General features: G+C 39.4%; 1 protein-coding gene across 1 annotated transcript in view; it reads left to right on the top strand.

Annotated features, from left to right (window-relative positions):
• The window catches only part of LOC102380924, a 58,040-nt gene that overhangs the window by 40,639 nt on the left and 1,234 nt on the right, over nucleotides 1–16,167 (top strand). The window contains exons 11-14 of the mRNA XM_014523511.2: nucleotides 1,116–1,161; nucleotides 1,495–1,566; nucleotides 14,209–14,316; nucleotides 15,775–15,952. Coding sequence (XP_014378997.1) covers nucleotides 1,116–1,161; nucleotides 1,495–1,566; nucleotides 14,209–14,316; nucleotides 15,775–15,952 — 404 coding nt within the window. The remainder of the gene's footprint in view (nucleotides 1–1,115; nucleotides 1,162–1,494; nucleotides 1,567–14,208; nucleotides 14,317–15,774; nucleotides 15,953–16,167) is intronic.

Below are 16,167 nucleotides of genomic sequence, written 5' to 3'. Positions count from 1 at the left end.
ATTAATTTAAAACTGGAGTAAAATCAGCTCATTTGGGGAAGGCATTAAAGATTCTACGTCTACCTGGGGATTTCTACTTCTTGCTAATCTTCTTATAACTACATTTTTGTTTATTTATTTATCCTCATTTGTAAAGTTCTTAGGAAAGTCATACTGTATTGTAGCTTATGCCCTACAACTCATCTCGTGCTGGCAAGTTGGTGACCTCTCTCTCTCATTGCATTCCAGCAACATAACACATAATTATGAACTTTGTCCGAAAGTCTTAAATAGTTGTAAAAGAGTGAGGGGATGATGGGCCTCTGGTTCCTATAAAAGGGTTATAGGTAATGTCTTAGAAAGTTGAAATTCTCACAACATCTAATGATTCTAAACCATATCTGTCTCCTCACCTAGGATCATGTTGGGTTAGATTCTGCAGTATTTGTTTTAATTTAAGTTGCACGTTAGAAAATGAGAACAGGTCCTAATCCTGTAGTGTTAAAAAAGGGTAAAGGAGAAATAAGTCACAAATTCAATTTTGAATTTTCATAGAATCATAGTTAGAAGAGCCTCAAGAGCTATCTAGTCCAGTCCCCTGCACAATTTTCTTTGTTTTCTCCATTTGAGTGATGGTGGTATTGACACACATGATGTACAAGAAAAAAGGACTAAGAAAATCCCTGCCCAGTTTCAAAGAAGCCAGCATGCCTTGGGATATTTTCAGGAGGGAATAGATTCACCAAGTTTAGGGCTAGAAGGGACCTCGTGAGATCATCAGGTCCAGCCCCCCTGCTCGGGGCAGCAAAGACTCCTGGGGTCAAATAACCCCAGCAAGGTGTGCGTCCTTTTGAAGATCTCCAGGGTAGGTGCCTGTACCATCCCCTCTGGGAGTCTGTTCCAGAGTCTCATCACATGAACCGTGAAGAAGTTTTTCCTTTGGTGTTTTTAATTGATTATGAATATAAGCTATAATATTCTTTATATGTTGGTCAAAATATTGAATTGGGAGCAGGCCATTTTATTTACTTTCTTAGCAATCATTGTATGGACTGACAACACTTTTCTATTAATCGATTAGTAAACACTGTATGTATATAATTATATATACATTGTTTTACTTCTTTTTTTTTAAGATGCGATGACAGCAGACAATCAAAAGGTGAAAATCAGGATGTCAAGGTAAATAGCTGAATAAAAAGATTTGTTTCTTAAAGGGTTTTTTTTAAATCTTTTCTTTATGATGGGTAAGAATGTTTCAAACTTGTAGTCTTATATATGCAGTATTAGAAAGCTATACTAAGTAAATCTCTCTCGTTAAAAAAAATGTTCCGTGTTTTGTGAGGGGTTGCACAGTTTCCATTAGAACATTTTATATGTAGTATTTATGAACACCTATATAGGTAACAATAAGTGTATACTGTACAACTAAAGCTATGTAACACAATTGTTTCATTGTAATTACCCAGATAATAGAAATAAGAGATTCAGAGTCTTTTTAAATCTGTTTTATAGGATAAACAGCAAGAGGCTAATGATGTAAATTCTGAAGGGTTCACCAGCCAGGATGAACTACTGGGATTTTTGGTAGGTGTTATATTATGTTGTGAGCCAAGATTTCTAGAAAACTTTATTTTGCAAATCTAATATTTAAGACTAAAATTTTAAAACAAAACTAGGTAATTCATTTGTAAAACACTGGTAATTTGAGATGAACTAAAACAAACTTTGGGTATGTTGGTTCCATCTTCAGCAAAACATTGCTTTGTGACTAAGAAAAAACAAAATGGGTCTTCATCTGAACAAATACCGAACTTCTCCACAAAAAAAAGATAAAAAAATGCACTTCTGTGGGAATGATTTTTCCCTCCAGATTCTCCCTGATGTCCTCTAAACAAACATACATTAACCCTTATCTGTTCTCATGAAACCGTAACTGTTGTTGTTCTTATGGGGTAACTTGTTACCCCTCAATTCGACATTGTTGGTCTCTCGGGGTAACTTGTTCCCCCACCCACATCAACAAAATGGAACCAGTGACAGCAGTATAAATGTACAAAAACTATTTATTAAACATACGGATTGTTTGAAAGAGTATTTATGATTTCAACCCAAAATATTATTTAACTAGAACTGTGAACTTAGAGTTTCAAAATGTGAATGAACAGTTTGGTTAGTCTGCAGTTCACACTGTTTTCAAACTAACAATAACTTCCACAAACATTTCTTAACTGTTTTACCTAAATATTGCATTCCTGACAAAGCAGCAGTGATGTACTGTGGTGCACACAAGCAAATTGCTTACAATCTTCACATTGTTTCTGGATTTTGTGGTCATCTGTCCTTGGATAAAAATCACAACATCCACTTGTACTTGCAGAAGGTTCTACTGGGGTGCGTTGTGGCAATTTGTAATTTAGGGCAGTCATGACGGACCAGACAGACCAGACTCGACGGACTTAGACAGATTACAAGTATTCATCATTCTTCATTTTATTTGTCCATTGATCAACTGTTCTCCAAGCTCCTGCAAAAAAAAGTGTTGTCTTAAATGTGATCTTTGCTTCCAGTTTGCGTTGTGGCCTAGCCAAATGATGAGGCTGGCAATGGCAGCCGTATCCAGGATATTGAAAAATAGTGTCATTGACCACCTGTTGATTTTCCATCTGCAGGTTGTCATATGGACAAAGTGGTCAAGGTTATTATGCACCCCGCCTTTGTTTTTATTGTAGTCACTGATGATGTCCGGCATTCTTTGCTCTCCACCCACTGACAGGTCATGGTGCATGCTTGACAGCAACAGCACAACTTTGGACTTCTTTGGAACATAGGAAACTAGGGCAAGTTCTCCATCAAAAGCAAAAATGGATGAAAAAGTTTCCCTTCTTCGATTTGCTTGCATTTTGTTTGGGATATCAGCTTTGTTTTTCCTAGTCATACCCACATAATTCAAGTCCTCCTGTAGCAGCCTTTCTGAAGAAATTGTCACCCACAGTATTCCTTCTCATCTTGTACCAGGGATGAACCAATTTTTCAACGACTGAGGTACCAAGATTACCTTGGAGTGGAGCTTCTGGTTGCTTTCCTAGATAGATGTCTCCAAACAGGGGGAATGATGTTTCTGCATCACAGCACTACCAAATTTTCAAGCCATATTTGGCAGGCTTGCTGGGTATATACTGTCTAAAGGGACAGCAACCCCTGAACACAATGAGCTACTCATCAACCATCAGGTGTATTCCTGGAATATACCACTTCCTGAGCTGCTTCACAAATTGTGTCCAAATATCTCTGAAGGCAGCAAGCTTGTCCACAGCTCTCCTTTCCCCACATGTCAGTTTGTTGTCAAATATCAGGTAGTTAGTTAGCGATTTGACAGAATCGTTTAAACTCATGGTGGCTCAGAAGCAAGGATGCCTGGTGTGTTGCTCCTACAACTCCTCCAGTGCCTCATGACCACCATGGTATAAACCACTCAGCAGTAGGAGGCCAATGTAGGCTTTCAGCTCTGTTTCATCCAGCTTTTTCCACTCCTTTCTATTTTCAGGATGGCTGTCATTCCACTCCCTGAATCTTCTTTCTGCCTCTCTGTTTGTTTCTCTTATGATAACACTCAGGATATCTTGTGAGAGAAAGAGGTGGAATGTTTCCATCACTGTGTCTTTATTACTTTCTCTTGTTGGCCCAGCACTTTCATGGACTGTGTCCTTGGCTGTTCTCTGATGATGTATTAGCCGTGGACTTTTTTCCCACACTCTGCCATTTCTTCCTCTAAAGGTGTCATCATCTGCAATGTTTTCTGGGGGTGGTGGCAGTGGTTCTGCTTCACATCCTGCTGTAGCTCACCTTGGTCTTCCACAGCGACCCTGAGCTGGTCCTCTTCCCTTTCCCACCGGAAGTGTTGGCATCACTTCTGCTTCTAGCACCAACTCCTCCTCACCTGAGCTGGATGAAGCTTCCATAGGCACATGGTCTTCTTGCTCTGAACAGTCTCCCATGTCTGGAACAAAGCCAGCATCCTCACTGCCTTGGGATAACATTTCATCAGTGGATGTGTTGCTGTCATCCCCGGTTACCTATGCAAAACAGGCTTCAGCACTGAATATGGTACTGCCTTCTCATCCTGGACTGCAGACAAAAAGAAAATTGCTTACTGCTAAATGCATATAAATAACAATCAAAGACAAGCCTGTCCACCTATGCTATCACAGAAGCAATTCTGCCCTGCCCTATGGCAGCACAGCTAGCACCCTTTCCTCCTTGGCACAGAAGCCAGAGACTAGCATCCACCCTTTGCAAGCAAGCCAAATGTGGGTGCATACTGTTTGGAAACCACACATGCAGGGGCTTATTGAGAGCAGGTGAAAGGGGCATTGCAGGGGGGGGCGGTGTCAAGCCCTAACCATTGAAGGGGACTCTATAGTGTACGCTGTATTGCAGTATGAAGTTGTTGTATTTCTTCTCTACTGTCCCTTTGCTCCTTGTCCTCACTTACAGCAAAGGCAGGGCAAACTACCTTCTGTGTTATGAAAGGGGCAGGTGAGGCAGAGTTTTGCCATGAGAAAAGAGAGCAGAGGTGAATTTGGGTGTGACAAAGGATTGGGGTTTTTGGGAGGGGGGTGAGGAGGGGTTGTTTTTTTGTTGGGGTTTTTTTTGTTTTGTTTTTGGCAGAGGGCAGGGTGTTTTGATGACCTTGCTGCCTGCAAACAAAGTGGTTAGCAAAAGGACTTACCACATCTTCTGCAAAAGCAGAGTGGAGGATGGCCATCCATTAGTTACCATGGATACCTGAAGTGGACATGAATGAGGTGTGAATGAATGCTGACCTTTCAAATGCATCCACCCAGAGTGGCCAAACAGGTCCAAGCCTGTCATTTATACAGAAATTGCATTGGGGTAATGCATTAATATGGGCTTGGGGTAAGTTGTTACCCAATATGGAAAAACGTTTGTGCCTGGGGTAACATTACCCTAGGCAGTTTTTCATCCACAGAGAGCAAGCCATTCATGTAAGCTAGCTGTTATTTGGTGATATTGTGCACTGCGATGCCAGTGACAATGTCCTAAAAAGAAGAATTTTTAGAATTAATTAACTTTAAGATATGGCACAACATATGCATCTAGAGTAGGAAATTACCCCATGGGAATGTATGAAGGTTAAATACATAGGTGATAACTTTAATAATAGTGGCCTTATGATCTGGAGTTTGCCTCCTACAAAAGATTTTTATGTTGCAGAATGTTTCAGTGAGAGTGCATAAGAGAACAGACTGTTTATGGATGTGTTGATCTCAGTTGCTCTTCTTACTCAGTAGACTGGGACAGTCTTCAAGAATGAAACAAATGGTGGGCATGGAGTGGGACACCTGACACTTTGAACACCAAGAAAGGAAGAGAATTTAAGATTTATATTTGTGTTTGGTGAAACCAGTACAATAAGAGCTTACACGCAAGCACAGAGCAATGTGATTATATTATTGCAGGGGTTTTTGTTGTTGTTGTTTCTTTTTTACTGTTTGAGATGAAGATTTAGTTAATCCAGGGGTGAGCAACCTTTTACAAAGGTTGGGTTTAAGTAAAGTGACTTGGCCCTAAGGTGGGCCCTTCTTGTGACCTACCTGCTTCCCTTGCCATCCCCCTGCTACTGCATGTCACCAAATGTTGCCTTGAGCCAGTGTTTCTCCAACCTGGTAGTCACTTTTGCACCACACTACTACAGCTGCCACTGCTGCTTGCCCCCGTCGTAGTGTGTCATGGCTGGTAGCAATGGACAACAGTGGATTCAGTGGTGAGAAAAGCCAGGGATGCAGTAGAGTGGTGCAGACTCCCTACAGGAGCATCAGTTTCTGGCACTATCCCACCAGTGTGCTTCCAGTATTCCCTCACTTCTTCACTGAATGTTTTCATGGGCTAGAACTGGTCCATGAGCTACAGGTTGCCAGCCTCTAATGGAAAGAAAGAAAAGTGAAGGGAAGAAAATAGCAAAGCAGGGAAGAACGAGTGTGGGCAGGTTAGAGCAGAATAGGTGGAGAGAATAAAGAGGAGGTAATGAGAGCAAAATGGTTAATCAGCCCAAATTAGAACCAGCCCTTTCAAAGCAGCAGAGAATTCTCTGTGCTGTTTTGTTTCCTGTGTTTTATCATCATCTGTATCTGCTCCTTCTGGCTTGGGTCTGACTGACTTTTCCTTGTAGTTCTTCCCCAAGGAAAAATGGAAGGAGGGGGAAAAGAAATGCCCTAGTTTCTGGTATACTACAATAAAGCTGACCTAATTTTCAAATATCAAAGGTACTAAAGCTCCTAAATATGTTGCTTGATCCCCTGCATTCCCAAAGGATAATGATGACCCAAAAACACTATGAGGATTGCTTGTGGATTTTATTAGGATGTTAAATATTTATTTAAAATTAATACAGGTGTGGTCTCGCTAGCCATGTCCTATAAACAGTTACATTTTATCCTCTTCCTCATTTAATATTTGTATGTTCAATTTCTTCTATATATCATTGCTTAGTAACCAGTTCTATTAGTAGGTTCAATAATAAAAAGGAGACACCCGTGTCTGCTTTATCTTGTACCAAACAAGCTTGCTGAAAAGAAAGGCTCATGTAATAGATACCCATGGGCCAGCCACCATAATCTTTAATTGGTGTCATAGATCTGATTTGCTGTACGTTGTCAGAACTCAGATTTTATTTTTATTTTGATGCGATTGCAATGAGTGAATTTAGTCTTAGTCAAGATCTATCAAATCACGCTATCCCTATCTACAGAAACCACATATAGGGGATTTCAGAAAAAAATCTGATACAAGGTCTGTGGGTTGTCACCATTTCAGGCCAAAAAGAAGTTTGATATTCTGGGTCTGACAAACTGCTAGAATGAGGTTATTCTGTAGAATTTAGTTAAGAAACCCTGTCATTAGGGTAGACAATGCCTGTCTTGTTAACAAGCACTTCCCAAGCAGTTTTAGCTGTATTGACAGTATAGATGGCTTCAGATTACCAGGCCCAAGATCATTTAGATTCTTTAAAAAAAAACAAAAAAAGAAAAAAAAAAGTTATCACCAAACACTTGAAATTGCGTTAGATGGTGAGGTAAAAAAATGTAATGTCTCATTCATAAGCCAAGGCAGACAGTCTTAAGTGGGGGAAACGAGGTATTCTTTTCTGGGTCTGGTGGTGTTTTAACATTTGTATTTGTAAGCCTGGGAACATCTGAAGTTGAGAAGGACCTAGGCATTTTATTTGATTGCAAAATAACTATAAGCTGCAATGCAAGAGGAACTTGTATCATTTATGGTTAATAAGCAGCTCCTGGGTGTCCTACCTGGCCACCACTCCCGTCACTACTCGTGGGCCATCAGCTGGGGTCTCCTGGCTTCCCCTCTCTCCTCTGTCTTTTGTTTCTTATGTCCACTTCTGGGGGTGGGTCAGTGCATACTGTGTAGCCAGTGTGGGGCAGGTTGTCCCAGCTATTTGAGCTATCTGCATGATGGGTAGAAGACAGTTGTTCTGCCTAGGCAGAGCAGGGCTGGAGCTGGTTGCCCCGTTTAGAACATTTAGTGTTCCGCATTTTCGGGTTTTACTTTCAAAAAAAAATTCTGGGAATTTTTCAGGGTTTATCTTCCAAACATAAAAAACAGATTGAAATCGGGATAAAAGGAAGAAAAGAAAAAAAATGGTTTAAATCGGGGAAAAATAAAGTCCAACTCTTGTCCAACAATATTTTAAAGTTTTTTGCATAAAAACTCGGTTTTCATAAACTGATTTTGAATTATTAGAAAAAAAGAACAAAGACCGGTAATGTTAGGCTAAACTTTTTATATACAAATGTAATTTTTGTGTCCCATCAAAACTAATAATTTTTCCAGAAATCCTAGCTTGCATAGGCTTGTGTGGTTTTCTTAAGTGTATCCTCACTCATGTTGAGCCTCTTGCTCTCTTGGATATAGTCCAGTTTTGAAAATAAATGTTCTGCATCCACTGATTCGGGGATGCAGAACATTCAAAGCTCGTGCAACTTTACTGAAGTTGAGAAGTGTGTCTTGGTGGGTATTCTAAAAAGCCAGCACATCCAGTTCCACATTGTCAGGGATAGGCATGTTCATGTAGGTGGTGTATTCACTTTTAAGATGTGAAATTTCATCTTTGGTGGCAAATGGTTGAAACACTGGCATAGCAGTTGTAATCTGCTGCAATATTCACCTTGAAGGGGTTCAACACCTGGATGACATTCCAAAAAGGATCTTTGGCGCAGAACATTTCGGGGGTTCAAATGACATGTTACAGTTACCTGCCATTTTTCTCAGAGAACAGTGTTGAAATCTTTGAAATCTTTTTTTGGTTCTTTCGTGTTCCAAGGTTGGAAGGATTTCAAGAAACAGTTGCGTTTTCTTGCTGTATGTTTCTGTTGCAGCTTTTATGTTCAATTTAGATGATATTTTGGTTGTCAGTATGCAGTGAACATCTGTATTAGAAAATATCATGTTGGCGGCAGCAGGGGAGGACTCTAGTGCTTTTTGTGTTTCAGACAGCGAATCCAAGTTCTTAACAGTGAACACGACCTCGCTGTACAGAATCTGGCAGTCAATGAGATTATTTGTCTGTTTCTTCAGAGTTTCTGCTTTAGCAGTGACAAACTCAAGGTGATCTAAAATATGCATTAGCACAGTCCATGCCTTATTTACAAGACATGCGGTCAGGTAGCAACTCATGCACCGATGCGGCACAACAGGAGTCAGTAATTGGCACTCAAGTTTGCAGTTGTCTCGCACTTTATAATATAAAACAAACCCTTCAGTTTTTTTGCATGCTTGAAAACAGCCCCAAATCCAGTGACGAAAGATTTCACATCACTCCTTTCTTCAATAGCTGTGGCTGATGACAGTGCGACGTGAATTAAATGAGCAGGACAAGTAACTCAGAATAGCTCTGGTGTCTGATTGAGTGTTATCTCCCGTGAAAACTTAGCCATATAGGAGGCAGAATCTGTGCTAGTGGTGGCAACATTTTCCCAAATCAGTTGGTACATCTCTAACATTGCATTTACTGCTGTATGGATGCTTGAGGTGTCAGTCAATGGGAAGAATGTCACATCTGCACAAAACAATACAGAATTTTAGCTTTGAAATTAAAAAAATGAAAACAAAAAGCCAAGAATCAGGCGGTCCAATGCATCAAGGGATTCATCAAAAATCAAAGTAGACACCACATTTCCATTAATTCTTTCAATCACTGTAGATACTAGAACTTCGTCATTTTCTTTCAGGTACTTATGAGCGAGGTTGTCTGCATGAGGAAGAGTTTTTGCTGCTGGATAGTATTGTCGCACAAAGTCACTGATCAGTCCCTCTGCAGGAAACGGTGGTTACCCAGCAAAACAAACAGCAACCAAATTCATTAACACAGTCGTGTTGGGTTATCTCTTTCATTAATGCCCTGTTAAAGGCTCCAGATATGGCCTGTTTATCCCTAATCTCACATTCTTCTTTAATTTTAATGTGATGCTTGCTTTCTACATGTTCTTTTATCCTGCTGGCATGAGAACTGACTTCAGTGCCACAGTACTTGCAGCACAATGCATCCTCTTCACCTTGCTGTTTACTCTTTTTGAAAACTTCTTTACACCTGATTTTCACGGATATATTCACATAGAGATTTGCTCTTTCTATCAATCTTTTACTTTTTTTCCTGTGTGTTTTTATTCAGCCCCACATTAAATGGAAGCAGTAAGCGCCTATTTATGCCACGTGAGCCAATCATGGCATGATATTAACATAGTGTAATCTGACTGGCTCCATCATGTGTTTGGAGTGAGTTTTACATTTAAGAATTGCTTTAGATTCAGTGCTGCAATACAAAACTGTCTATCAGGATGTCACTTCATAAAAATTAATACCTGGTAAAATGATACTGAGTGCACTGAAAAACAAGTGTAAATCAGTAAAAACAAAGTAACTTCAATTAAAAAAATCAGGTAATTTATCAGTGAAATTTGGTAAAAACTGAAAATGCACAACACTAAGAACACAGCATCATCTTAAAAAAAAAAAGATCCTCTAAGATGATAAAGGGAATGGATACTCTTTCTTATGAAAGGAGATTAAAGGAGCCTGACTTGTTCAGTGCAACGAAATGGAAACTGAGAGGGCATATAATCACTGATTTGTGGGGTGAATATTAGGGAAGGGGAAGGCTCTCTCTTAGACCAAAAACCAGCACCAGCATAAGATCAAATGACTATGAACAGGCTATAAATAGATTTAGATTAAAAAAATTAGAAGATTTCTAACTATAGGAGGAGTGAAGTTTTGGAATGATTTTTCTAAGCAGAATGGTGGGGATAAGGAACCCAAGTTGCTTTAAGACTGAACTGGATAAGTTTATGGAAGGGATTTTATTGTAGGACAGGGAGTTCTTTCTTAACGATCAGTGGGTTTGATGTGGAATCACTGTGTTTGTGGTCTCCAAGTTAGGAACTAAAAATAGCTCTTGTCTAGAAGGCATCTGTTAAGTCAGTGCCTCGGGTTGTAGATAAGAGTAAATGCACCAAAGACAAATGAAAGGTCCTACACTAGGAAAGAAAAATCATATGTACAAATACAGAAGGTGGTTTGGCTAGGTAGTAGTATTACTGAGAAGGATCTCAGAGTTTTGTTGATTCACAGACTCTGCATGAGTCAGCAGTGTGGTACAGTCATTAGAAAAGTAGATACAGTTTGGGGTGGTATTAATAGATGTAGAATATGCAGACTAAGATCAAATATTAGAACATGGGAGGGGGTGGGATAATAGTGCCACAGTGCTGATCAGGCCTCATTTAGAGCGATTGAGGCCAACCTTTTTGTCAGGTGTGCCAAAAATCAACCCCCTGCCCAATCTGCTCCTCTGCTTTCTGTTCTCTGTGTCTGAAACCGTGCTGCCTGCCCTCTCCCTGATTTACTGTGTGCGGCTTGCAATGCATGTAAGTTGGCCACCCCTGATTTGGAGTATTGTGCAGCCCAGAATTGCACACAACCAAAGAAGAATGTGGAGAAACTGGAAAGGATCCAGCAGCCAGTGATAAATATGATAAAGGGCTTGGAATGCAAGCTGTATGAGGAAAGGTTGAGAGTAGGTGTGTTTTAATGTGGTGAAAAGGAGATAAAGATGAAATATGATAGTAGTTTTCAAATATTTGAAAGCCTTCCATAAAGAAGAGAAAAGAACTGTTCTCCCTTTCTGGAGAGGGCAGGACTCAAGGCAGTGAATTTAAGTTGAAGACTTAAATTTAATCTGAGAAAAACAATTCTTAGGAAGTGGAACTTCAGGGAAATTTGTGCCATTTCCTTCATCAGAGATTTTTAAGAAAGGGCTCAGTAAATGCATGTGTGGGATAATTTGGGCATGGTGTACCCTGCATTTATGTGGGGGGTTGGACTAGGTGACCCTTGAGGGTACCTTCCAATACTATATTTTATGAACTTTGAATAGTTATGTGAAAAGATGAAAATAAAAATCATGTACGGTGCCAACACCCCAGGAAAGCAATGGTGGGGAACAGTGAAAAACAATTGGGTTGCTAATAGCTGTTAAAACATGAAAATGTTTGGTTTGTGTTTAAAAAATTGAAGTTTGTTAGAGTATTGTACAGGCAACAAAGATTATTTTGTATAATTTTTCTAAGAATAGCTTTTAAGATGGTTGAAAAGGTAGTCCTGTTTGCTAAAAATGTGAACTTTTGTCTTCAGTTAAATATTTCTAGATGAAGAATTTGTCAAAAACGTTTTGTTTAGCTTGGAAAAAATAATATGCCTCCCAATATTAACTTTTTTCTCAAAACTTTTTAGCCTGGAAACTCAAGTAAAAAAGACTGCTTTCATTCAGTAAAGCATTTCCATATAACAGTGAGACTGCTATGCTAGAATCATAGAAAATTAGGGTTGGAAGGACCCTCAGGAGGACATCTGATCCAACCCTCTGCTCAAAGCAGAACCAACCCCAACTATATCATGCCAGCCAGTTCAGCATTCCTCCTTTCTCCCCCACCCACTTGTCTCTCACCTATTGTCTCCCATTCCCTCTGATGCTCACTGCTATTCATTTACAGTTTCACATACCTGTATTTTACGTATTGACTTCTGTTCTACCTAGGAAAGTGCAGAAACACCAGCAAACTCTCCCTGTTGCCTGAAGAAGGGTGTTTGTGTCCAAAAGCTTGCAAATAATTTTTCCAACTATGTAGTTGGTCTAATAAAAGATGTCACATCTACCCAAAGAACTGTGTCTGCTCATGCCAGCCAAAGCTTTGTGTACCTGGGTCTTAAAAGCCTCCAAGGAAAGAGATTTCACAACCTCTCTGGGAAGCTTGTTCCAGTACTTTTTGCCCTCCTAGTGAGAGAGCTTTTCCTGACCTGCAACCTAAATTTCCCTTGCTGCAACTTGAAACCATTGCTTCTGTTATCTGCCGCCACTGAAACTATTATAGCTCTAGCTCCATCCTCTTTATAACCACCCTTCAGGTAACCGAAGGCTGCAATTAAATCCCCCCTCAGTCTTCTGTTCTTCAGACTAAATGAGCCCAGTTCCCTCAGCCTCTCCTCAGAAGTCATGTGTCCCAGCCCTCTAACCATTTTTGTTTCCCTCAAAGAGGCAATATACTTATACTCCCCCCTAGTTGATTGTCCAAGTTTCCACTTCTTGTAAGCTTCCTTTTTTGTGTTTTAGCTCATTGAAGAGTTCTCTAAGCCAAGCTGCAGTGATCTTCTGCCATACTTGCTAGTCTTCCTGCATATTGGGATGGTTTGTTCTTGTGCCCTTAGTAAGGTTTCTTTAAAGTACAGCCAGTAATTCTGGCCTCCCAGGGGATCCTACCCATCAGTTCCCTTAGTGATTTGAAGTCTGCAACTAAAACCAACTAGTTTTCAAGTTGAGTATATCTAAGAAATAATCCATATGCTGCAAGGCAAGCCATGCATGAAGCATTAAGTATGATTGTGGAAAGGATAGAAAGTGTTAACTTTTCACATTTTGATAAAATATATTATCAAATTGAAATATAGTATGTTATTTTTCAGGCATCCTACTTGGAGAAATGATGGACTGCTGAAATGTTGTGATATTCTGTTTTTTGTAGAGCTGTCAAGGTATTGAGGAAGAATACTGCAGGCTGTCTTTTTAGGTTAGCTTGTTCCAACTTTCTCATTTCACAGAGAATATTTTAGTGTGATTTCTGCTCCCCTTTGTTGTAATTCCTGTCTCTTGATTACCTTGACACCTGCTTCTTCTGTCTAGTACTTGGTTATGGGGTTTTTTTTTTTTATCTTTGAAATTTGAAACTTTTCATTTACAGGATCCCTTTTGGAAAAAATACTGTCCCTGTTTAGTATAAGAAAAATGTTATACTTCCATTTGTAAATTCTGTAGCATACCGATTGTCCAAATTTACTATATAAGTAAGGTCTGAGGGTGCTAGCTTCTCACCTAGGAAGCCCTGAATGGCTTGAGACTTGCCTAACAGAAAATCTGCTTCTGGCCCTAAGCAATACTTGCCCGGATTGTGAAAATGTGCAGGTTTTCCCTTGGAACCACTGCAGTTTAAAAGAGGATGGAAGCCTTAGTCTTAAAAATACCCTGAATTTACTGACCTTTGGGGCATGCTGCAAGGCTTGTCCATACTCTGATGCTTTTAGAGAATGGGAATAAAGCAAAAGATTGTATGTTTATGGAGGGGAATCAATATTTTAATTCGCTTTTCATTTTCTGTTTGAAGCTTTTTGAAGGATTTTCTGTTTGAAGGCAGTTGAAGGATAAGTTGTTGATTCTGTGGATTCTAATGTACTTTTAATATAGCAAAATTCATATTGATACTTAAAACTTTAGTAGAGTTCTTACAGTTCTTTCTTTAGAAACTAAGGTTATGAGAGAGTTGTTCTGAGACAGGGAACCTCAAGGCAAAAAGTTTTTTAAGGGATGGGATTAATTTTTCTTAAAAAGAAATGAACTAGAATTAAAAACAAGGTAAAAATTCCCAGATTACTTTAGCTAATGTAATTGCAACAATGTTTTCATCCCTTGGGGCAGCTGGTATTTTCCTAGGATATCCTGTTCACATGTCTGTGGCTTGAGTTAAATTTCTAGCTGCTTTACTTATAACAACAGAACTTTCATGGCTCATCTAGGCCGTATATGAAAAGTTAAACTATCTTATCTTTTAAAAAATGTTTTTGTTTTTCCTTTCTTTTTGCCAGCAAGGTTTTGAGATACTGAATGAAGAGGATGCTTCATTTATCCTAAAGGTTACACAAATTCTTACAGATGCTTTGGTGGAATATCGACAACAGGTTGCACCAAGAAAAGTAAATATGTTTACACATTATCTATCTATCTATCTATACATGCATTATATCGATAGATATAGATATATATTACAGGGACCTACTGAATTCACAGCAGGAGTAGAGTGCACGGCAGCTCCTTTAAACTTGCATGTTCCCCGGCGTGTACCTTGCTCTTTGCCCCCCACCCCTCATTGTTGATTTAGCGGAGGATCCTGCCACTCCCTCCTGATCAGCAGGCTGAAACTGTGGTTTTAAACGTGGTGCTGTTTTTGCCTCCCCGCTAGTCAGCAGCAAACAGCAGGGCTTTCCAGGGCCCATCAGCCGGTCAGTGGCAGAAGGCAAAAATGGCTCCATATTTAAAACCGAAGTTTTCTCCTCCCTGCTGAGCAGGAGTGAGCTGCAAATGGGTCCCCTCTACCGATCGTGAGGGGGCAGGGCAGGGGAACCTGCAAGGTTAAAGGAGCTACAGTGCATCCCACCTCCATCGTGAATTCATTAAGTCCCTACATATGCATATACATTTGTCCTGCAATAGAATTTATCTTTAGACTGGTGCACAGTGAATATTTTTCAGTTCAGAAATGGTATTTATATGTATGTAGAATGAACAAATAGACAGTGTCCACGTTTTGACCACAGGATGATAGATTTTTTTTTGTAGTGAAGATAGTGAGCCAAGTCCATAGCTCTTTCAGTACTTGTAATATTATCTCCCTTAACTTGCTGCTGACTAGGGCCCCAGAAATTTTCTGATGAAAATTATGACAAAATTGGCCTGTTTTTCAAGCCTTTTAAAAAACGGTATTTGGAAACTTGCGCTTAGTTATCCTACTACATGTTAACATTTAAAAATCCCAATCATTCATTCTTTTGAGAGATGCTGTTATGGTAATTCATGAAGTCACGTGGAATAGAAGATTAAGCATGGGGGTTTTGGCCAGATTACTGTTCTTCCCTGCTTCTGGCATATGAAATGGGTACTTTTGCTAACTTGCAGTTCTGTTCGAAAGACTGAAAAATGAGAACCACAGCATGTAAGTAACAAGGGGTTTTGACAGTTTGAGAGAATGGCTTCTTAAAATCTCAGTGACAGACAATTTATAATGGTTTACTGAATAATGTTAATGTTATCTCAGTGGTTTTACAACATTTAAATGTATGTTATAGTGATTCTGTCTCCCCATTTAAAGTTAAGTGCTCTGTCCAACAGCTAAGTAAAATCAAGCAATGAAAAGATCAGCATATGTCCTTCAGCACGTTGCATAGCGAACAGGAAGTATCCAGACCAACAACTGTATGAGGATGTATCAGGAAGTCTAGCATGAACTTTTCACAACACCATCCTACAAATTAGATACATAGGTCCTTCAGTCTCCATTTAGAGAAGTAACAGAGAATCCGCAGAGCCTTCTTCTGCTTCTAAAAAAAACAGTATCCCTTCTCTTTCAAAACTACTTACCGAACATTGTATCATAGGAAAACTCTTTATCTGTAATGGAAAGAAATGAACCCCAACATTCTTCAGCTGGCTTTTTAGGAACATTTTATGAAAACGATGTCACTGCAGAATTCTTAAACAGTGTAAGAAACATGGATGTTGATGAAGTTACTACTACTCTACACAAAATAGCTGCAACAAATCCAGCCTTCAGAGGTAATGTGTGCATGTCTACAACTTAATTTTGTTTTCATTGAGTAACTTTAAAAAATTCTCTTATTTCAGAGGGGCAGAGCTCTACAAGTCAGAATAAGTTGTATTAGAAAAACAAGTTGACAAAACACTGCCTTATCTAAAAATGTTCGTTTTCCACTTTTGCAAGAGTGTCCTAATATGACAGATCAAAATGCTTGTAATGCTTGTTTTTCTTT

This window comes from Alligator sinensis, unplaced genomic scaffold (genome assembly GCF_000455745.1).
Source record: "Alligator sinensis unplaced genomic scaffold, ASM45574v1 scaffold882_1, whole genome shotgun sequence".
In the NCBI taxonomy this organism is placed as follows: domain Eukaryota; kingdom Metazoa; phylum Chordata; order Crocodylia; family Alligatoridae; genus Alligator; species Alligator sinensis.
Note: the sequence above shows the minus strand (reverse complement) of the source record. Positions and strands in the feature narration are given on the sequence as shown.